Source organism: Pinus tabuliformis, chromosome 7 (genome assembly GCF_031772625.1).
Source record: "Pinus tabuliformis cultivar Carrire ecotype Pingquan chromosome 7, CPIR1, whole genome shotgun sequence".
In the NCBI taxonomy this organism is placed as follows: Eukaryota; Viridiplantae; Streptophyta; class Pinopsida; order Pinales; family Pinaceae; genus Pinus; species Pinus tabuliformis.
The window spans coordinates 435,691,832-435,716,441 of record NC_142293.1 but is presented as its reverse complement, the minus strand read 5'-3'; the positions used below and the strand labels follow the sequence as shown (position 1 = coordinate 435,716,441).

The 24,610-nt window shown below is 38.2% G+C and overlaps 1 protein-coding gene across 1 annotated transcript; it reads left to right on the top strand.

Annotated features, from left to right (window-relative positions):
* The first annotated feature begins 781 nt into the window (after positions 1 to 781).
* Positions 782 to 1,948, top strand: LOC149247830 (major pollen allergen Lol p 11-like). The gene is made up of 2 exons (XM_089455944.1): positions 782 to 1,048; positions 1,368 to 1,948. The coding sequence occupies exons 1-2, from the start codon at positions 892 to 894 to the stop codon at positions 1,688 to 1,690; spliced, it is 480 nt and encodes a 159-aa protein (XP_089312070.1). The 5' UTR covers positions 782 to 891; the 3' UTR covers positions 1,691 to 1,948.
* The last annotated feature ends 22,662 nt before the right edge of the window (positions 1,949 to 24,610 follow it).

Below are 24,610 nucleotides of genomic sequence, written 5' to 3'. Positions count from 1 at the left end.
CATTGGCGAATCTTAGTAATCCCTAATACGAAAACTAAAAAATGTTTATTGATATATTCTTAAGATTATTCAAATTTATAATGATTTTATATATAATCTCTATATAATGTTGGTGATTTTTAAGGTAAAATAATTTTATATTCTAAAATTTAGACGGATCATCTTTTATAAAATTGGAAACGAAACTTTTTTTGGAAAAATCATGAAAAAATAATCCACCGAACTAACATTAACCCCTAAAATTTCCATGCATACCACCACATCACTCATTGCCACATGACTCCTAAAATCCAAAAATTTATGTTTACGACTCCAAAAAAAATGTTTACTTCCAAACTCGGGCGGACCACCCATAGACATGATGGAGAATTCTATTAAGAGGGCACAACTCGCCACCGACATGCATGCATGTAGGATCCAAAAATTTATGTTTATGGCTCCGCATGCCACCATATGACTTGTAGGAACCAAAAATTTATGTTTATGGCTCCGGAAAAAGATGTTTACAGCCAGGCTCACGCGGAGCAGGCCACCATACGACTTGTAGGATCCAAAAAATTATGTTTATGATTCCGAAAAAAAATGTTTCCAGCCAGGCTCACGCGAAGCAGGGACACTGTGACAGTTATATTTTACTCGGAAAATCTGTTCATAATCACCGGCTTACATGTTGGGGCCAAAACCAATATATATATATATATATATATTACACCATTCTCTTCGCTATTCCACACTCAGACAAAGAATCATTCATACATACATATATAGGTTCAGACAAAGAATCATTCATACATACATATATAGGTGCTTTGTGCTGTTGCTTCTTCCATTCCTAATCCAACTAGTATTTTGATCTTTGTTGCTTCTTTCAGCGAGGTGGGCATCTCAACAATGGCCAAGCTATCCGCTTTCTGTGGCTTGATCGCCCTTTTTACCTTGTTGGGTGTTGCCAATGCTCATGCTGGCCATAACTTTTATGTTACGGGCAAGGTTTACTGCGATAACTGTGCTGCTGGATTCCCCACCAGGATTTCACCTGCCATCTCTGGTAAGCCAGCAACCACCCGTCTTCGATAGTTTTTCAATTTGTTTTGCAGTTTTTGTAGATTGTTTTCATTTGGGCTACTGCATTTTCTTATTGAAAAGATCTGGTGCTGAAGAATAGATCTGGTTTTAAGATTCTCCATGTGGAATGCTATTTGTGCTTTTCTGAATAGATCTACTCTTCCCTTTTGCTATTGTGTTCACATTGCTTTCCTTTTCTACACTCTTGTGTTTGAGAGAAATGCGGGTTTCTGTCTGAAGCATAGAATGCACAGGGCAGCCCTACGATTGGTTCTGATATTTTGAATATGAGTGCTGTGCAGGTGCCACTGTAGCTGTTGAGTGCAAGGATCCTGCTGGTAAGAGATTGTTCTATAATGAAGAGCACACCGACAACGATGGCCTTTTCAGTATCGCTGTTAAGGGTGAGCACGAGCACGAAGCATGTGAGGCATTTACAGTGAGCAGCCCAACCTCATGCAACCTTAAAACTGATAGCAGCCGAGGTCCAGTTTACCTAACTCACAACAATGGGATCAATTCGGACGAAAGAAAGACTGGGCCTTTTGCCTTCAGATCTACCACAAACGACCCTGCTTGTCAGGCTGTGTTGGCAGAATATAACATATATAATGACTCTGACTAGGTTTTATTGCCTCTACATGCGTTTGTGTCGGTTTTCGGGTCTTCATCGCCTCTTTCTGTTATGGATTTTGGCTGAGCCCTGCTACTGTTTCTCATGGGTTCTCCTGCCTGAGAATCTGTGCCACCAGTGAATATAAATATAAAAGGTTGTAGAGCTTAGGTGGACTATTTATCTATTGTGATGGTATTCATGAATACCTGGATTCATTTGTGGCTAAGACTGCAAAAGTTTGGAATAATTTCAATTTCATATTCTATATATTTATATGTTGCATTGCCTTTGCCTTTGACCGAAAATGTGAAAGCTTTCTCTCAATTCGTTGGGTTTTGGATTTTCTATGGTACGATAAATATAAAAGAATCGCAAACAATGCAAGAAATTGGCATGTTATGAGATGAATATATACAGTATGCATTTCTATCTACTACTTTGCAAACTGCAGAGAAGAGCTCCATCTGCATTGAGCTTCTATATATTGAATCTAATCGTGTCTTATTTTCGCTTATCTCTCTCCAAATTTATGCATTTGTGGTCACTGTCACGCATATCAATCACTAACGTGGGAGAGAAGCTAAAGCGTGTTCAACGTGGAGGGATCCCTTATGCTTGATTAGATTGCGCAGAAATAGAGATGAAAACCATTTTATTGTCAGTGTAGCTTTTAATTTATCTTGCCCGGCTGCTTTTCTGGGATGAATTGCTAATGTTGTCGAATTAACTTGGTTGTGTGGAAAAATTGTATTTTCACGTGTATTACAATGGGTATTGATCTCTGCAAGAAGTTTTTTCTCCTTTTTGATAGTAAAATTTTCACGTGTATTGCATTAAATTGCTTTCCAGTGATAATACAAAGGTACTGGTTTAGTTTTCCACTCCGGGAAGAACTTGTATCAATCCTGCCAAAGCTGGAAGCTTATATGTTAACATCACGCTTCCGTAATCGATGGATCCTGCCAAACCTCTTGTTAATGTCAAGGAAACTTTTGTGTTGACATCAGGTTTCAAAATTTTGTATTGACTTACAACTGTTTCAATCAATAATATAAAGTTAATGAATTAGCTTTGCATCATAGAAAGGATTTGCATGAATCCTGCTAAATTTTGCATGAATCATGTTAAATCTTATTGAAGTTTTTTGTGGATTTTTGTTTTCAGAATAAACTATATTAATGTTAGATAAATTTGACCCTATGGTGGAGTTGAGGTTATGTCAATAGTCATGGTTAATAGTTGTGGTTTTGGGCACCTAGTATTGGTGACTCATGGTATTACATGTAGTTGAATCCCTTAAAAGGCTTGTGTATTCTCCATTGTAGGCAGCCATGGTTGAGTGGTGAAAGCTCAGGTTGTTGGCCGACTTGGCTATGTTTTAGCAAGGACAATAATAGATCTATTGTTGGTTGGTTTTTCCCCCAATTGGGGTTTTCCAGATAATCATGGTGTACATGGTTTGAATGTGTATTTCTTGATTGTTATATTTATTTCTCTTGAACCCTAACAAATGGTATGTTGGCAAGGGCCTTGGATAGCTGTTCGAAATGTTCCCATCGACAAAGTGGTGGTGCTGGTTGAAGCAATAGCTCATTGCACAAAACAACAATGTCCGTTGAGTGATGGTTTGATGAGGAGCATGAAGAAAATGAAGTCTCGAGCCTTTGCCAAGCCCTGGGAATATTTTTTGGAAATTTAAATTAAATTTTGAAATTGTAAATTAGATTAAGTTGAGTTAGTCTGAGTGCATGAAGACCAAAGCCGCGTGCTATCTGCTGCGTGTATTCTCTGCAGTCCCGTGAAGACCAGAGCCGCGTGCCACCTGCGTGTATACTCTGAGGTCCGGTTTGGTTTGTAAATCGTGAAGAGTGGAGGCTGGAGAAAAACCTTCTGCACGGCGTGAAGAGGAGGCACCGGCCTGTGTAAAGAGAAAGGAGGACGCAGGAACCTACATACTCTGCATCCAGAATTGGAGTGGAGCGAGGAGGCACCGGCGTGGAGAGAGGAGTCTTTGCATGCATCGAGGAGCCTTGACATCTGCGTCAAGGAGGGCACCACTGTTGCGTGCCCATCAGAGGCGCATTGGAGAATGCTGCCCTACGTGTGAAGTGTTGCCCCTGAGGGTGAAACCCCTCCATCGTTGACCACGCTGCTACTATCGAAGAGAAAGGAGGACGTAGAGGATTACCAGAAAGCCTGTCTGAGTCGAAAACCTGCCTGATCTACTGAAGCCGAGAGATCAAAACAAAAGAACAGAGCATTGTTTTCATAAAATCAAGAAAGTCAGGTAATTCTTTTTTTTTCCAGAGAAATTTGTTGAAAGGCTTTTATGGTTAAAGAAAAAATTCTATTCTAAAATAGTAACAGAAATTTTAAATAAAAATTCAGTTACAAGAGAAGGGTTAAATAGTGGGATAGGAGTCTTACAGGGTGAAATGCATGGTTAAACTTGCAGCAATTCAAGTTGTGTGTGGGTCAAGATAGCAACAAAATAAAAATAAAATGGAAATTTTCATGTAAATGGGTATATGACTGTAAGACCTGGTAAGGAATGCATAACCGAGTAAATCACTGGTAAAGTCTGAATGTCCACTTGGGTGATATGGAGATGCATGTGGTGGTATGATGAAGCATGTTGAACTAGGAAAGCTTGTGAGATTATCAAATACCCTAACATTGACTGGGTAGGGCTTGGAAGTGCGTGGTGGCTGGCTCACTTGGCAGATTTGGCTACATTTGGCCAAGGAAAACCCAAAGTCAAGTTTAAAGGGGGGATTGTTAAATAAACTTGACCTTATGGTGGAGTTGAGGTTATGTCAACAATTATGGTTAATAGTTGTGGTTTTGGGCACCTAGTATTGGTGACTCATGGTATTGAGCTCATGGTATTACATGTAGTTGAAGCCCTTAAAAGGATTGTGTATTCTCCATTGTAGGCAATCATGGTTGAGCGGTAAAAGCTCAGGTTGTTGGTCGGCTTGGCTGTGTTTTAGCCAAAGACAATAATAGATCTATTGTTGATTGGTTTTTCCCCCAATTGGAGTTTTCCAGATAATCATGGTGTACATGGTTTGAATGTGTATTTCTTGATTGTTATATTTATTTATCTTAAATCCTAACAATTAATTGGTTCAAAAATGGACCAAATCAAAATAATGTGATTAACCCAAAAGATTTATATCTACCTCTTAACTTGTTAAAGTATATAAAAAAACAAAATACCAATACAATACAATACAATACAATACCCTCCCCTCCAAATCGATTCCAAATGGGTAAGTCTTCAAATTTGCACCTTAACCAAGGAATTGGTTTTACACTTAAGAAACGCCTGACATGAATCCTACTAAATCTATAAGCATCTCGATTAACATCAAGCTTTTGTAATCAATATATCTTGCCAAATTTCTGAATTTGTTCATATCAAGCGATTGGTTTGACACTTGAGAAACGATTGACACTCTCAAGGAATGTGGCTAATGAGAGTTATGTTGATTGCCTTGTGTGTTTAATCTCTTTAATTAATATTCTTAATTCATTTAAATAAGTCGTAACATGTGTTTTTGGATTGGGAATTACATCCATGTTTGTATTCTCTTGTGTGGTTTTTTTTGTTGATTGTATTTAGGTTTCCAAGTACAGTTAAAAGAAAATATTTCTTTAAAATTTCAAATTTGTATTATATTTATTAAAAAAACCCGACAAAATGGAGAAATTATAAGAACAAAGTTACATAGGTGTTGAGATTGGGTTAAACTCATCGACATTTCTATCCACATTTCTTCTTAATTATCGGATTTGTGGGGACCACTATCACGATGTGTCCATTTTCTTAATACATAAACAAATGTGAAGATTATTACTAATGTGATTGAAGTGCATTACTAATTCAAGCAATGAAAATTAAGATTAAAAATAAATGTAATAAAAATTGAATTAAAAATTAAAAAAAATATTTACAAGTGAAGAAATTGGATCCCTATCCACTCATATTAAATTATTATTTAAGAAATGTTTACAAATAAAGAAATTAAATCTCTATTCACTCATATTAGATGGGTATTTAAAATAAATCTATACTAATAATAAAAAACATTAATATTATGTTGCAACTAAACTTCATTTGCAATCTTGAAAATAAGACTTCTATTATCTTACTCATTGACTTTTATATTGAGATGAATTACAATGACGAGGAAAATAACTAAAATTTACAATCACTAAACTCATAAGTCTAAAAACATAGCATTCTTCATTGCCATGCTATTTCTGGCCGAGAATTCGTTGATTGCTTTGGTGTTCACTCCTTAACCACTTGCTTACATACGTCGACTTCGGTTGCCTTTCACACGTCAAATTTGGTTGCCTTTTACATTCACTCGCAACATTCAACTCTCATATCAACATATTTAGATTCAAGATCCTTTTTCAGGTGACACGGGGCACTTTCCAATTCCCTAATTCTCTCTTGAAGATGCCCATTTTCTTCTGTACATTTGTTCATTTCGCTCATCAAACAATTGTTTTTCTACTTGAGGCATGTGTTTGTCTGTGCATTGTCCAAAAGCTCATTTCATAAATCAACTACCTGATGTCGTAAATCAAATATCTGGCCCTCTTTCTTCGCTTCCACAACCCTCGAAGATTCGAGATCCTGTCTTGCAGAATCTAGAGTTGTTTCCAACTTTCCCACTGGGCCTTAAGATTTACCTTTTCTTCTTCTGAAGCCAAAAATCTTCTATCCATTTCACTTTGTAAGGAGTTCCTTTCCTTTTCTAGAGACATTTTTGCTACAGTAAGTGATGAAACTTCACCTTGTAAGGAGTTTGTTTCCTTTTCTAGAGACGATTTTCCAGCTATGATTGATGAAAATTCACATTGTAAGGAATTCCTTTTGTTTTCCAGAGACATTTTTGCAGTAGCAAATAATGAAACTTCACATTGTAAGGACTTCATTTTTTCTTTCAGAAACTTTTCTGCAGGAGCAAATGATGAAAGTTGACTTTGTAAATATGCATTTTACTGATTCGAACTCCATCTTCCATTCTTCTTTTCATGCAATATTTTATCATGGGTTTCCTGCAGGTTTCCAAACTTGATGCTCACCTCCTCAACTTGTTTGTTAAGTCTAAAATTTTCAGTCATTGATTTTTCAGCTCTCTGATTTTGCTTTTCCAACCAACACTTGGTACTCTTTAATTCTTTCTAGAGCATTTCATTCTGCTATTTTAAGAGCAACTTTTGTTATCTTGCATTTGTATTTCTTAATTAAATCTTCTTCTTGTTGGACACATTCAGTTCAGTTGTGGGTTGTTGAAGGTTGTTAATTGCATTTTCCAATTTTGCAATTTTCATAAGCGGGGAGACTTTGTTTGGCAGGGAGATTTTATCATAAACTCTGAATTTTCTGGAATTGAATTTTACTTTTTCTTGATCTTTAATTGCCAAACCACTTTCTGCATTGGAAACTCTCAGTCCACCAACACTTTCTAGTTGGGAAAATATTTGCTCGTTGCCTCTATCTCTGCATATACCTCTTTCTTCCATCGTCTTATTCTAGAAGTCGTGAACACTTAATAACCTTGAATAGACACAAGCGAAAAAAATAAAAATAAAAATTGGTAGACAATTGAAAATTATCTGCACGCTTTTCTTCGCTAGCACTCAGTTTTAAGTGAATGGAAAATGCGATGTAAGTGAAATTATAGGCATCTGGTTTCCATAAATAAATACCTATACGTTCAAATTAATTAATCATTTCGAATAAAAATTGGTCAACTAAATCAATGTCACATCGTTCATTGTATACTTTGTGGGGGTAAAAAGGTAGTGACTTCCCTATGCTTGTTAGTTCAAGGCACAGAGTAGAGAATAATCTAAGAGACAGAGAGATAAATTAAATAACAGGAGAACATAAATCAAATAACTAGAGAATAGAAATCACTTTTGATTATACAACAGGCCTGGGCCTTAGCTTGCCATTCTTGGTGAGAGAAATTACAAATTTATAGAGGCTGAAGGAGGATTTAGAATCCTCCATGTGTTTTAGATGAATATTTAGAAGTTAATGGTGGTATGGTAGGTTTGGCGTAGGTGTGGCATTGACGGCCGGGACAACAGAGTGTCAGGGAGTCCACGCTGTCATTTGCACAATGTACCATAGTTTGGCTTCACACTTAACATTCTCCCACTTGAAGCCAAATAAGAGTCGTGAATCAAGTCACACCGAGTCCTACCATACCTCTACATAACTCATGTTTATTTCTTGGTAGAATCTTAGTGAGCATATCAACAATGTTCCTATCTGTATGGATGTTTTCCAAGGATAATTGTTCTTCCTCCAACACATGTGAGATCCAATGGTACCTTAATTCAATGTGCTTGGTGTTTGAATGAAATGCCGAGTTTTTCGCCAAGTAAATGACACTTTGACTATCACAATATAGCACATACTTGTCTTGCTTTATTCTTATCTCTCCTAGGAATCGTTGCATCCACAACATCCCTTTACAAGCTTCTATTGCAGCTATGTACCATGCTTCTGTTGTGGAGAGCGCTGCTATTCTTTGTAGCCTTGACACCCAAGATATTGCTACACCTACAAATGTATACAAATAACCTGTAGTGGACTTTCTGGTGTCCATATCTCCAGCCATATTCTCATCTGTAAATCCTTCAACCATGGTCCCATTTTGACCAAAACATAAACAATAATGACTAGTACCCTTGAGATACCTCGAAACCCATTTTACTGCTTGCCAATGTTGTTTGCCTGGATTGGCAAGGAACCTGCTCATTACTCCCACTGAATATGCAATGTTTGGGCATGTGTATACCATGGCATACGTCAAGCTGCAAACTATTAAAGCATAAGGAATCTTGCTCATCTCTTCCTTCTCCTTATCATCACTAGGACATAATTCATAACTCAACTTGAAGTGGGCTACAAGGGGTGTACCAACTGGCTTAGCATCCTTCATATTAAACCTATCAAGCACCTTCTTGATATATTTTTCTTGTGATAACCATAACCTTTTGTTTTTCCTGTCACACAAAATCTGCATGCCTAATATCTGTTGTGCTGGTCCCAAATCCTTCATTGCAAATTTGCTACCCAAATCTTTCTTCATCCTATTGATCTTATTCTTATCATGCCCAACAATCAACATGTCATCCACATATAACAATAATATGATATACTTTCCTTGATAATACCTCTTGATATAGACACAATGGTCAGCTTCCAACCTCTGAAAACCATGTTCCAACATGAATGAATCAAATTTCTTTTACCATTTTTGAGGTGCCTGTTTCAACCCATATAGACTCTTCTTCATCCGGAAAACAAGGTCTTCTTTGCCTTTTTATATGAAGCCTTCTTGCTTCTCCATATAAATTTCTTCCTCCAATTCACCATGACCAGGAATGACTCTAATCGCTGACATTTTAACAGTAGACGAGAAAATTTCAGTGAAGTAAATACCTCGTTTTTGGGAAAATCCTTTCACCACCAGCCCTGCTTTATACCTCCCCTTCCTTTCGTCACCTTCATGCTTAATCTTATACACCCATTTGTTTTGTAGAGCCTTTCTTGCTTTTGGGAGGTTTACCAACTCTCAAGTTTTATTTTCCTGCAAAGAGTTCATTTCTTCTTCCATTGCATTCTTCCATTCTTTATTGTGCTCAACTTTATAAGCTTCTTGAAAACAACTAGCCTCACCTTCATCAATCAACAAAATATAGTTTGAAGGAGGATACCTTTGTGAAGGCTTATAAGGCCTAGAAGATCTGCGAACCAACTGTGGTGGTGCATTATTAGGTTGAATCTCCTATAAAGGTTCTTGCAATATTCCTTCTTCTTGTTCTTCATCATTTTCTGCTTGTTTTTCTTCTGGCTCCTGAATTTGTTGTTCATTTTCTTGCATTGGTGGGATGTTTTCCTGCTGCTCTTCAAACCTGTGAATAACCTTCTTGATCTCTAGCTCACCTCCAGTCCTTTTAAATATTTCTAACTCATTACATATAACATCCCCACTTCTAATAATTTTATGTTTGACTGGATCCCATAGACGATAACCAAAATATTCATTCGCATATCCCAAAAAAATGCATTTCATAGATTTATCATCTAGCTTAGTTCTATTTTCTTTGAGAGTATGTACAAATGCTTCACATCCAAAGATTTTCAAGTGAAAATAATTCAACTTCTTACTAGTCCAAACTTCCTCAAGGATACCTCCATCCAAGGTTGTAGTTGGAGATCTATTTATGAGGTAGCAAGCGGTCTTGACTGTTTCAGCCCAAAAATTATTCTTCAAACTAGAATTTGACAACATACTTCGCACCTTTTCCATAATGGTGCAATTACTTCTTTCTGCAACACCATTCCGTTGTGGAGTACCAGACACAGTCTTCTCATACTTTATTCCAAATTTGTTACAATATTCCGTAAATGCATTTAAACAATTATTACCCCTTTTGCCAAATCAATCTCCTTTCTAACATTTTTTTTTATTTCTCTCGCCAATTAAAAAAACACTTGATTACTCATTTAAAACATTTTAAAGCAATAAACCTCCTTCTAATAAACTATACTTTTATTTATAAAAAAAACATAAATCCAAAATTAAACATGTGTGAGGCCATAATAATAAAATAAAAAAAAATACTTTCCACTCACGTTGACACGTAAATGGTATTTTTGAAAAATTAAGGCATAGCACTTGAAAAAAAACATAAAGCCTTTACACCTCAAAAACAAGTGGCCTGTATGTCTATTTGAAAAGCTTACAACATGGCTTCGAACTCCACGTTTGGCACTCCAACATCATCAACCGTCCTCTCTTTCTGAAATCTCATTTTTTCTTCAACACCAATCCCTTTTATTGCGATTTTGTTTTTCCTTCAACAACGATCCTCCCTTCCCTTCCGTTCTCATCCAATTTTTGATGGTCCTTTCAAGCTAAGACCTCTATCCAATCCAGCGTATTTTCAGAACAAAGAAATCTAACAACTTCTTCTTGCAGAGAACAGGCGACTTGTTGCTACTCCGTAACGACTACTTGCAGAGAACAATTGCAGAGGCGACTTGTTGCTGCTCAATAATGGCTTCTTGCAGTGCTGCTCACGAGGAATGAACTTTAACTTGGATCTGGCGAGCGTGTTCAGGCTTACAACAATTAGCAGTTAAAAATCTATGACACATCCACGACACTATGAATATCACTGGCTCCGATACCAGTTGTTAGTTCAGGGCACACAGTAGAGAATAATCTCAGAGACAGATAGATAAATCAAAGCAGAAGAGATAAATCAAATAATTAGAGAACATAAATTACATAAATCATACGTTCAAATTAATTAATCATTTCAAATAAAAATTGGCCGAGTAAATTAACGTCACATCGTTCATTGTATATTTGGTGGGGGTAAAAAGGCGGTGACTTCCCTATGCTCCACACATGGTTCTCGACCCAATCTCGGTTCGGATTCCCTTGGAATCATAAAATTATAGTTAATATTTATATATGTTCGATTTTGAATTGGATTTTTTTTAAAAGGCACTAAATTTTACATATAATTTTATGATTGGATTTTTATTAATGTTAGGGATATTTTTTAAAATGTATTAATTTTAAAAAATTATTAAATATTTGTATTTATATAGAGTTGATTTTTAGTTTTATTTTTTCATGGTAATGTGGCATTGTTATTATTTTACATATAATTTTATGGGTTGAGTTTGTGTGAATGATGTGGGTATTTTGCTGATTGCTTAATATGATATTTTGATTAAGGTATCATATCCATGAGGAGTCAATGAGTTGGTCTTAAGTATGGTTCTTTTTTTATGCTTCTATATCAATACAATTACATGAGTTGATTTCTATGAATGACAATTGTTGGATACTTCGGTTAAGGATCCATACCTAAAGGGAGTTGGCCTTGAGTTTGATCCACCCATGGTCCCTGTGCATTGTTAAAATTCAACATACAACTCCATGGATGGGTTTCAACAAATGACACGGGTACTTTGTCAAATGCCTTGAACTATGATTTTGGTTAAAAGGACCCATATCTTTAGGACTTAGTAATCATGTCATGTTCATACGTCATTACAACTACACATATAGCTCCATGGGTTGAATTTCAAGTATTAATGGGTACCTTAGCAAAAGATATAGTTTGGGATTTTAGTTAAGGACCCTTATTGTTGGCTTGTTAGGGCCTGACCCAGGTTCAGAGGTGATTTAGTCAAACAAATCCTAGTACTACTGGCCCTTTCGGTAACAGTCCTCAGAGCGTAGACTAAGGTCTCACCTGAAGTAGTATGGGAGGGTGCTAGAACTAGGTTTCCACACCCTAGAAATGTCTGATGATTTCAGTGGTCCATGGTTCAACCCTGCGCGCATGTCGCTACACGCACTTACCCGTACCTTGCAACCTGAGATCCTGTCTTTGTGCAGCGCTACTCAGGGGCCGAACATTGTTATTACCCAAGTCTTTACTAGTATCCCACTGTTAGGTGATTAACTTAGCTTATTTGTATGTGTTAAGTTATACTTAGCAATATAAACCATTCATACATGTGCGCGCAGTAAATAAACAAGATATTTGTGATTTACATTAACCATGCATTCATCCAAGAACTAATACACTAATTGGTAACAAAACCTTTCTTTATTAATCTCTTCTTCTGTTACAGACTCAACTCTGCCCTGCACACTCAGCTGCAGACAACTAGGCCTCTGCGCACTCAGCTGTAGAGCCGTTTCCTACTCTACGACCCAAGACACACTTAGACTCTTGCTCTTCGCTTTTACTTCCTTCATTGGTTTTCTTTTGCACTTAGAGCCTTGCTCTATTTATATAATCCCATGGTCCGTGAACCATGGGTATGCTGACATTACATTACAAGACTAGGGCGAACAACCCTGTGACTCTATCATACATTTTGCACTTTGCGCCCATAACTCGCGGAGTCTTTACAACAATATTGGGTCAAAACTTGGGCTTTGAGCCCCAAAACATGCCTCTAGGGAATTCCATGTCCAACACTTATCCTTCAGTAGTTGGTCTTACATTTTATCACTTGACACTGTTAATTCATTTTTACAACTCCAAGAGTTGATTTAGTACAAATGATGTGGGTAACTTGCTAAATAGTATAGTTCAATATTTTGGTTAAGAAACCATATCCATAGGTAGTTTCTCTTTAGTTTGATCACCCCCATGGTTCTTGTACATCTCTATAACTTCAAATACAACAACATTGGTTGAATTTATATCAAAGATATGGGTACCTTATTGAATGTTTAATAGTTAATGACCCATATCCATGAGAAATGTTGGAGTTCAATCCCCTCATGGTGCATATGCATCACTAAAATTTGATATGCAACACCATCAGTTGAATTTTCACTAATGGCATGGACACCTTTCTATATGCTTGAGGATCCATAGTCATGATTAGTTGGTTTTGAGTTTCATACCCCCCAGTGGTGCTCATGTTTTCTGCTACAATTCTACATACAACATTGTGCATTGTCCACCAATAAAATCAATACCTTGTTGAAAGCCTTGATTTAGAATTTTCTTATTTACTAATATTCATGTAGAAATTAGGTTATAGATTTTCAACTTCAAATGAAGTTTTAATCAAAATCACAAGACACAAACCTAATCTATTTCTCTGTGGACATCAATTCACAATTCAGAATAAAAATGTCAGACATGAAAGAAGAAATAACACACATGCAACAATTATTTTTTCTCGGGAAAAAAACCTTTTAAAAACCCCAATGTTTGCTTGCATTAACCAAATGAATAGAGATGTATTACAATTTCTTTCCACAACTGAGCACGCCTTGTAACTGCATAACCTATCCCTCTTCTCACTAAAGGACTCTGACCCAGACTTAGTCAAATTTTTCTTCGGCTTGAGTTTCTGTTTCCTTGCATTGTTACTTGACGAATTAGACCCCTATTATTTAGGAAATTTCTGAAATTGAATTGTGCAATTCCTTAGATTGATCATCTGACTGCATGCAACACTCGTACACTCAAGACTAGTCTACAACTGATGTTACACTACCTTAGAATCTCCACTAAGATCGAATTCTCTGCATTCACTAGTTATTTTAGGTTGATTGATCAGTTAATTATATGATCACTGAGCTTGACTGAAGTGCCACTACACAACATGACCCTCCACTAGTTCCTCCAACAGTTGGAACTAGTTTAACTAAAAACAACCTTAGATAACTAACCTTGACTGCTACAAATTAGAAATAAAACATGCTTAACTGAGCTTTAAATCCTCCAACTCAAATTTACTGAGTAAACTGGGTGACACAAGCCATGTCGCACAAGTTAACATCATCCAAGTTGTGTGTTGATGTGGAAATTTGAATTTTCTCAATTTAATCAAGGAAAAATAAAACTGAGAATTTCTTGCTGCATTTCTCAACAATCCCTTTCAACAAGAAAAGAATTATCAACCACCCCTATCATGCGCATGTGGAAATTGAACTTCCCTCTTGAAAAGGCCTTTGTCAAAATGTCAACATCTTGTTCCTTTCTCAGAATGTATTGTAACAACATTATTTTTCCCTGCACAAAATCCTGCAAATGGTGATACCAGATATCCATATGCTTGGATCAATCGTGAAAAATAAGATTTTTGGAGAGCTTGATGCAACTATGATTATCATAGTAGATCATAGTTGCATCCATCATCCGACAAAACAATCCAACAAATATCTTTCTCATCCAAATCGATTCACATGTTGCTTGACTAGCAACCATGTATTCTGTTTTTCTTGAGCTAAGTACCACAGATCTTTGCTTCCTATTGTACCAAGAAACCGTTATGGACCCAACACTAAAAAAACCCACCTGATGTACTCTTTCGGTCTGATGGAATCCCATCCCAATCTACATTTGTGAAGTCACATAGCTTCACTCCCTATGTTTGTCTATACCATAGTCCAAACTGGGTAGTGCCTTTGAGGTATCATAGAACATGCTTAGTTGGCTTCCAAAATAATTTGATTGGCCTAACCATATCTAGGCCTAGTTGTTTAACTACATAGCACATATCTAGTTGCATGTTCACAAGATACATTAGTGAACCCACTAATTGTCGGTAAACAGTAGCATCCACTTCCTCACCTGAAGTGGCATCCTCTTTCCTCTAGTTGATCGCTAGCGGTGTTATAGACATATTTTGGCACTACAACCCCAATCACATATTTCCCTAAAAGTGTTGTTTCATACCCTAAAAGAGCAAGGTCAGCTGACTACATCATCTCCCAGAAGTTCTCACTGAAAAACTACTCAGAACTGGTCAAAACTAGACCATACAGACTGCTCAGTGCTAAGGGTGCGATGCGTCTCACCTACCACATGCAAAAAGTGCGATACATATTGGAAATCCCTTCTATAGGGTCCGATGAGTGAGAGAAGACAAATGGCAGAAGCAGTTTGCTAGGTGGAGACCCTGAGAATCTTCTAGAAGCTGTTCATTTGACACTTGCCTCTCTGAATTTTCCCAGGGATGAGTAAGAGATCATGAAATCTCCAAGTGGAACCAAGAAATATCAGAGAAATGACACTAATCAAAATCCCAAAAGATGACTCACCCCCCTACAAACATCTATATATGGATCCCTCATCCGAGAGATCCAGAGGCTAAAATCTTGTATTTTGTAAGGAAGTGCTGTTGGTTTCTCTGTGCAACATTGTATTGTTAGGTGATCTAAGCTTTTCATGAGGTGAAGATGGATTTCATGCTGGGAGGATGGCGCTGGGTCAGACCAATGGGTTGTAATCCTCTCTTCTACTACTTCTATCCATAAAGATATTTGAGTTTTCCTCCATATTCTTGTATATTTATGAATCTTGTATTGATATGTGCATTTGTATGGTTAATATACATCTAATCCTATATTGTTTATGGTTATAGATCTCTATGCTTTGATGGTATTATGCTGCTTTGACTCTATAGGTGCTCTTTGAAGCGGGACAAGTAAGGAAGGAGTGGTGAATTTCTGTCAAAGGGGAAAGGAAAAAAGCAAGGAGCCAAGCGAAAGACTGAGGTTGGTACTCTCTGCTATTTTCTCATCTATCTCTCATAAAGGAAAACACAAGTGAATTTAATTTGTTTGTTTTTAAGATAGCTACCCGTCTTAGTGGGACTAGCAGCTCTGCATGGACACTAGATTTTCCGATAACAAAATGGCGACTCCACTAGGGAACGAATAGTTTGATTGCTTGTCTCTATTTCTTTGCTTCATAAACTACAGACAGAGCCTGAAGTTAAGCCAGCTAGCCTTCAAACTGCATTTGCTATGCAAGTGCAAAGTAGATCAATGTTGCTTCAGTCAATCTCCAGGTTTCTTTATGAACTGAACAACTGACTTGCAAACATCCTAAGTGCCCTGGTGGTAGCTCAAGCAACCTCATTAGATCAGCACCTATACTTCGTATTTACTACCTATCATTAGCTCAGCCTAAATCCCTGAACTAAGCTGCAAACTGTGACCAAAGACCAAGTGAAAGTCTCATCCCTGGATCATCGCACTGTCTCCTTTTGACATTCTGGATGCATCGCACCTCCCATGTGTAGTAGGTGGGATGGATCCCTGTTTCCCTGTGTTACAGGTGTGATGATCAGATAAGATTGTTTCTGCCTCTAGATTTTGGTTTTTTCTTCATTGTCTTCATCTTTATTCAGGAGTTTTGCTGTCTGTGATCAGTATAACACTGTTGAAACTCCCTTCCTTTGCATTATTCAGCCTCCATTGTACAAAGAATTGTGGATGTGTTTATGTATTTTTATCCATTTACAGTTCTCCTTTACAAAATAGTAGCTTAATCGAACTGTCGTTTTTTTATTTGAAAGTGTCGCAAGTGTCGTTTTCAGTCAAAGAAAAGAATCCTACTCTTTTTGATGGTCGGTTACACTGTTACTCTTGTATTTGATTTGAGTTAATAGTATTTCAATTGTCAGAAGCAGTTTTCAAATTGAAGTTGAAAGTGTCGTCTTAGTCTTCCTTTCGTTTTTTGAATTTGAAATCGCATAGTGTCGTCTTGTCTTCCTTTCGTCTTTTGAAGAGAAAATTGTTAGTACTGTCACTTTGAAAGAAAAGATAGTTCGAATTTGTACTTAGCATTCTTTTTGTCATTCACACATTAAGAAAGCGAAAAAGAAATACATGCATGTGCATTTGCATTTAGACTGCTTGTTGATTTTGATTTAGGACAATGCATCTAGTGTGTGCTCTCTGCTCTATGTTGAAAGAATTTCGCTTCTCTTTCCTTAGTAGCTATTATTTTCACTGAAAAAAGAAGAGTAAACGACTATTTATCATCTTAGATTTCATATTTAGTTGTGGTATATCTACATCACGCGGTGAACCTTAAAGGAAAACTTCTTAAGAAAGTTCAAATGTAAATTAAATTCAATGAACATAAAAATGCTTTGGAACGTAACACACAACATCTAGAAGTCTATGCCAGAGACATATTCCAGCGTCGTAAAGCCTGGTAACTGTCGCTTTCATCGTAGGTTGGGTGATTCCTCCTCTTTGAGACGACAAGTGCTAATACAGACTTGTGCTCCCACGTACCATCAAGTATATATTGTGAGACCACAATAGGCTATATCCTTTATCCTTAGGAAGCCGTGTCTGCCACCCTATCGATCACAATGCACTGAACACAACATTCGGGAAGATTGACTGTCGTACTGTAAAAAGTATTCTGTAGTTTTGCGATTGGTTTGGTAATCCATCTGTCTAGATTTCCAGAGTAGTCACTTTCATTCCTTTTCAGACTCCTTAAAATAAAAATTCCATCTGAGCACTTGTCACTTCAGGCTCATTAAAAATCGAAGGTGACTAGAGTCATCTTTAGCTTTTTCTCGAATCTTAAAAATTGAGAAAGAAAGTTGTGTCAAACCACTATAAAATTTATTTAATCAGAATCATGTCACTGTTCCCTCATTGGTCTTAGGTTGAGAAAATGGAGTCCACCAATCAAGGATTTCCCCTTGGGGGAAATCCTAGTCCTTTCTCCTTTTGGGGGGATGTTGGTGCACCTCATATGGCCACATTGTCCCTTCCAGGACTGACAATTCGCCTGCTAGTATGGCTCTTCTCGACCTCTGTCATTCAAAACACTGTGATTCCTGAGCAATCAAATCAGCAACTGGATGATGCTAGAGTTAACCCCCAACCTTCCACTTCGTTTGTTTCTCCCTCTCCTTCTCCCTCTTCGCTTGGTGAAGCTAGTAAAGCTAAAAACCAAGAAATTGAGAAGAAGAAGAAAGAGAAGGATAAGAAGAAGAAGAAGCCAACGACGAAAGGGGGCAACCATGCATCGTTTGGCAAAAATCCACACACTGCACAATCCAAACCTAAATCTCCATGTGTCATTTTCAAGGGAGACCACTATCATCGAGATTGTCCCTGCATCCCACGGATCTTGAGGGACTGGACTCCCCGCTTGCATAATTTGGTGTCCTCAACCTCTGACGATCATGTTGAAAGTACACCGTCAACTAGTTAAAACGAAGTCAATGGACAAAAAGGAAGATCTAAATTTACTTGCAGACTGTGTGAAGGCAATCATGCCCTCCACCGTTGTCCCTTCCTAGACGAAGCTAAAAGAGTCTTGGATAACCATCCTGCATCACCACAGCGACTTCGTCCTGGATACAAGAAACTCTTGTCGAGTCCATCACTAGTTGAAAATCCGACTGACACACCATTGTTGTCGGTAGAAGCACCTATCATTGAAGATAAACCCTTTGATTCCACACCGGACCAAAGTCAACAGGTCGAAATGGCAGTTGACCCAATCTTGTCTTCAGAGGACCCACCTTCAGATGACACTGTCACCAAAGAGAATGAGAAAAACACCGTTCAAATTCTCTTCGTAAACATAGCCTCCGATGAACATGGGGGAAATCTACCAGTTCCTTTACCGCAGGAAGGAAGTTCATAAGAGATTTATCAGGTCGTTCATTCGGTCCCACCTCCAAGCAACCTAGTCATTTCCTTCGACTGGAATCTACTAGGCAGACCCCATCTACCGTGTAATGTACCATTCCAGATCATTGTACAAGCTTACAGAATGGTCATGGTCGGTACTATCATAGATGAAGGGGCTTCTGTGAGTGTCCTTTCCTCAACTACTTGGAAAGCGCTTGGTTTGCCATCGCTTCTGCTTGAGATGCGAAATCTGACAAGCTTCGACAAAGGAACCAGTCGACCATTAGGGATCCTTCCAAATTTTCCTATAACTTTGAGAAGGAAAACCATTTATCTGAACGTGATGGTAGTCCAAGGACTTTTAGATTACAACCTACTCCTTGGGCATGACTACATTTATAGCATGGGAGCTATTGTTTCCTCACTCTTTCAAGTGATGTGTTTTTCGCATGAAGGTAGAATGGTGCAACTTTCATTGCCCGGCTCACACATGGCTAATAGTCAAATGCCATCCCTAACTGGTCATTTTGCGCAAGGAATGTCTCATCAATCTCCGGTCCATCCACCTGATGAGCGCGAGTGATTCGGTGATTGTGACTGAAACCCAAGGGGCATGCGCCCTGGTCTGCTTTGGCAGGAAAACCCTAGCTATAAGGTGGGTTTCCGCGTAGGAATATGACTAGTCTGACACACCCACCCATTTAGGAAAACAGGATTAGACTAGAATAGGATACCTCCGTCAGAAGGTATGCCTTTCCCAACAATGCAGGTGTTTTGACTGCAAATTGAATGGTAACCTGGAAACTCTACTTCATTATACCTGGGGGCATGCAAACCTTTTTGCATGCAAGTGAAAAGTGACCATTTATTTTCTTACTTTGTAGGTTCTTAACCCTTTAAACTCATAGGATTGGTTGTTCCTATCTTACATAATGAAAGGATCCAGAGCAAAGTTTCGAATGGGGCAAGCTCCCTAAAAAATGAACCTACCGATGAGACATCCTTATTATATGACTGGCACGAGTAGTTTTACGCAAAGTTCAAGCTCATTAAACAATAAACCTCACCACGAGAAGTTTTACGCGAAGTTCAATCTCGTTAAAAAGTAAACCTAGCAATGATCATATGTTCCACCAGAGTTTAAGATCATTAAAAAGTAAACCCACCTTCGGTAAATAACCATTGCGATCGCATAATTATTAACTTTTAAACCTTGGTTGTGTTCTTACCATCACCTCCACTCTTTTTTAGCCAATCATACGCCTCCATTTGATTGTTTACCCCTTTTGAGGAATAGCTGCGACGAGTGATCCTATTAGCCACTTTCTCTACACTACTATGATTGAAAAAGTTCCAAACCTTATCTAGAACCAACTAATATCCAAAAACATCAATCGTTCCTCAAAAAACAAGTCTCCTTTAAGCTCTTTTCATCTGACTCGTAAAATATGAAAAGATTCTCAAGAAATTGGCCTCTCCAGCTCATTAAAGTGATTGGAAGTGCCATCCCTCCTCTAGAATTTAATCTTTTTGGACCTGAGGGATTATTACACAAAAGGATCGAGCGTTTGTCTTGTTCAGCTCGTTAAAGCTATCGAAAATTCATCCCTTTCGCATTGTTTTATACTTTTTTGGACTTAAGGGATTATATTACGAAAAAGGAATATTGGAGTTTCCTTTCTGTCTCTTTTCAGACTCTCTAAAATTGAAAATAACTAAGTTATCCTTGTCATTGAATTCGTTAAAACAATAGCGACAAACTTGTCCATGCAGACAAGAGCGAGTCTCACTATCGCTAGGCTCATTAAAACATAGCGACAGGTTTGCCCGAAGGGCAAATTATAGAACAGGCATATGTTATCCTCCTCAAGCTTGACAAAAATAAAGAGGTATTGGTCAGAAATGATTGGGGAAAATTGGGAAGAAAACTTGAAGAAATCTTATTGGTAGCAGGTCACTCTTAAACATGACACTTTCACTCCATCACCATGATTGAGTTGGGTTGGGTTATTTCATTCACTGGTCATATCACCATTGGTCCATCGTACCATCCACTTTTGGGGTTAACGCTACTAATCCATTTCAGTGTCGCCGATATGTTCAAGAGAATTCGCTCAGAGAATTCACCAACCTAGCTTGTGTCTCATCCCCTGCAATACCTTCACGCTTCATTCTTTCATGACCACCACCCTGAACCTTGTATCATCAGATCATTTTCACCTCCACAAAATCATTTGCTCCATTCTGTGTCGTAGATGTGGGATTCATTAATTCCCTCCTACAACGAGTCACTTCTTGTCGACATCAGCTCATTATCCAAGAAGTCGACCTAGGAACAACCCTTTCAGTACTTTGAAGCTTGCATGCCTCAATGGCAGGTTTCTCACTTCCGGTGACAGGTTTACATTAATGGTCTTCAACCAAAACATTTTGTGTGGTGTTCGACATCGACTCATGTATTCACACCACGTGAATTGTACTGCAGTGCCTTGAGGGTCATTATCATTATCGGTGATTCCTCTCGCACCTGTTAACAGCTTACACCATTGGTTGGTAATCAGACAATGTCTTTACATGTTCAACGCCAGAACATCTTTTCACATGGATCGACTTGTACTTCGGGCGAATATTGAACGAGTTTTGAAGACCCCGGATCTAGTTTCATCCATCTGGGCTACGATATATTTAGGAAAATAAAAACATCAAATGTACATCATTGCTGCATAGATAATCATCCAAACCAAAGGATGATGGCTCTACCAGAATCATCAGTCTGCCACACAGACGGTTGTCTGTCCTATGTACATGAAAATGAATTTATAAAGCTAAGCATGGGAATTCCTGCCTCAGCTAGATCATGAAAATATTATGAAGATAATTTATTGTATTGTATCTTATTACACGTCACCTTCCAGTACGAAAAACCTCGGATCCTCATGATAAAGAATTTCACCCGACATCAAAAAGATTTATGACCTCATGCTTTAGGGGGCAATTGTTATAGACATATTTGGGCACTGCAACCCCAATCACATATGTCCATAAACCAAGGGCTTCTAAGTACCTAAAAGTGTTGTTTCATACCCTAAAAGAGCAAGTTCAGAGGATTGCATCATCTCCCAGAAGTTCTCCCTGAAAAGCTACTCATAATTGGTCAAAACTGGACCATATAGACTGCTCAGTGCTAAGGGTGTAATCCATCTCACCTGCCACATGAAAAAAGTGTGATGCTTACTGGAAAGCCCTTCTATAGGGTGCAATGAGTGAGAGCAGACAAATGGCAGAAGCAGTTTGCTAGGTGGAGACCCTGAGAATCTTCTAGAAGCTGCTCATTTGACAATTGCCTCCCTGAATTCGCCTAGGGATGAGTAAGAGATCATGAAATCTCCAAGTGGAACCAAGAACTATTAGAGAGATGACACTAATCAAAACCCCAGAAGCTGACTCACCCCCCTGCAAACATCTATATATGGATCCCTCATCCCAGAGTTCCAGAGGCTAGAATCTTGTATTTTGTAAGGAAGTGTTGTTGGTTTCTCTGTGCAACATTGTAGTGTTGGGTGATCTAAGCTTTTCATGAGGTGAAGATGGCTTTCATGCTGGGAGGATGGCGCTAGGTCAGACCAATGGGTTGTAATCCTCTCTTCCACTACTTCTATCAATAAAGCTATTTGAGTTTTCCTCCATGTTCTTGTATATCTCTAAATCTTGTATTGATATATGCATTTGTATGGTTAATATACATCTGATACTGTATTGTTTATGGTTATAGATCTTTATGCTTTGATGGTATTATGCTGCTTTAACCCTACAGGTGCTCTTTGAAGCGGGACAAGTAAGGAAGGAGTGGAAAATTTCTGTCAAAGGGGAAAGGAAATAAGCAAGGAGCCAAGCTAAAGACTGAGGTTGGTACTCTCTGCTTCTTTCTCATCTATCTCTCATAAAGGAAAACACAAGTGAATTTAGTTTGTTTGTTTTTAATATAGCTACCCGTTTTAGTGGGACTAGCAACTCGAAATGGACACTAGTTTTCTCGATAGCAAGAGGTGTCTCCATGGGTTTGCAGCTATCCATGTGGAACCTTTTAAGTGTCACATTGGCATACTTTCCTTGAGAGACAAACATTTCCCCACCACCTTTCCATACTTCCAATCTGAGGAAGTAGTGCATGAGACCCATGTCATTCATTTAAAACCCTCTTGCAAGATCCTCCTTGCAAGATCTAATCAATTGCTCATTACCAGTTAAAATCAAATCATCAACATATAAGACAATAATCAACAATTTACATTCGACCAAGATATGATATGGGTCTGTCTCAGCTTCACTTTTGGTGAAGCCCAAACTAGTGAGATAACTAACGATCCTGGTGTACCAAGCACAGGGTACTTGCTTCAGACTATACAATGCTCACTTGAGTTTTCACACATGAGACTTCTTATCAAAAGTCTTGAAGCCTTTTGTTTTCTCAATATACACCTCCTCCACAATAATTCCATTGAGGAATGTTGTTTCTACATCCATCTGGTGGATCTTCCACCCCACCTGTGCAGCTAGAGAATGAATTGATCTAATGGATGAGTACCTTGATAAAGGAGAAAAGGTCTCCTCATAATCAATCCCCTCAACTTGAGAGTACCCCTTAGCCACAAATATGGCCTTGTACTTTTATATGCTTTCTTTTGCTGCATGATTTACCTTGAAGATCCATCTTGAACCACAACTAATTTGTCTGTTGGTCTTGGGACCACTTCCCAAACATTTTTTTTACAATGGATTCATAGTCCTCCACCATTACATCAACCCATATTGGTTGCTCTACTTATTCCTCAAAAGAGGATGGATTAGTCTTTACAATATCAGTCATTAGAGCCATGTAGCCAGTGTACTAATCTAGTGACCTTCTCTACCTACGCTGATTTGAAGGAGCACCCACATTCTCCCTCGCATCATGCACAAGTATCTCAGCTTCCTTGGTCCTTTTCCTACCTTCTTTGGATGGTTCTACTTGATTGGATGTGTCCACTCTCTACTCCTCAATTTGTGGCTCCTCCATGACCTCTTGAGGCTCCCCCTTTGGAGCTAAAATCTCCTCTTCTAATGGGATCTGAAGCTCCCTCTCAAGAGAGAACCACATCACTTTATCTTCATCAAAATTTACATCCCTTCCCACAATTGTCATTCTCAAGGATGGAAAGTACACACGATAGTTGTGGGGGCTTTCTATGTAACCCACAAATACGCTAATTCTGATGTAGGTTATAACTTCTTCCTTGATTCTTTGGAGACATAGCAGTAGACAGAGTCTCCAAAAATCCTGAAGTGAGACACATTTTGCTTTCTCCTCGAGAAAGCCTCATTTGGTGTAATTATACTAAAAAATTGACAGGACTCTAGTTCTACAAATAGACTATTGTGTTGCATACCTCAGCCCACAAATGCAGAGGTAGGCCTTGGTCATGCAACATCACGCTCGTTGCACCCACAATGCTACGATTCTTTCTCTCAGCCACCCTATTTTGTTGATGGTTGTGTGGTGTTGTCAACTCCTATCGAATTCCTTCTTTTGCACATAAATTTTTAAATTCATTCAACACATACTCACCTCCATTATCACTCCTGAGAGCCTTTTCCTTCTTGCCTGTTTCTTTCTCAACTAGTTCCTTGATTTCTACAAATTTGGAGAATGTCTCATCCTTCTTTTGCATGAAGAAGATCTAACACTTTTGTGAGAATTCAACTTTAAAAATGACAAAATATTTGTGCCTTGCAGTGGAGGTTATCGAGAAAGATCCACAGACATCAAAGTAGATCCTTTTCAGGACTGCATGTGCTTTATTGTCCCAATCATGGACTTTGGATTTTGTGTACTTCCTCAAAGTACACCCTTTGCATACATCATGCTGCTCAAGTGGTTCTTTAGCATAGCCTG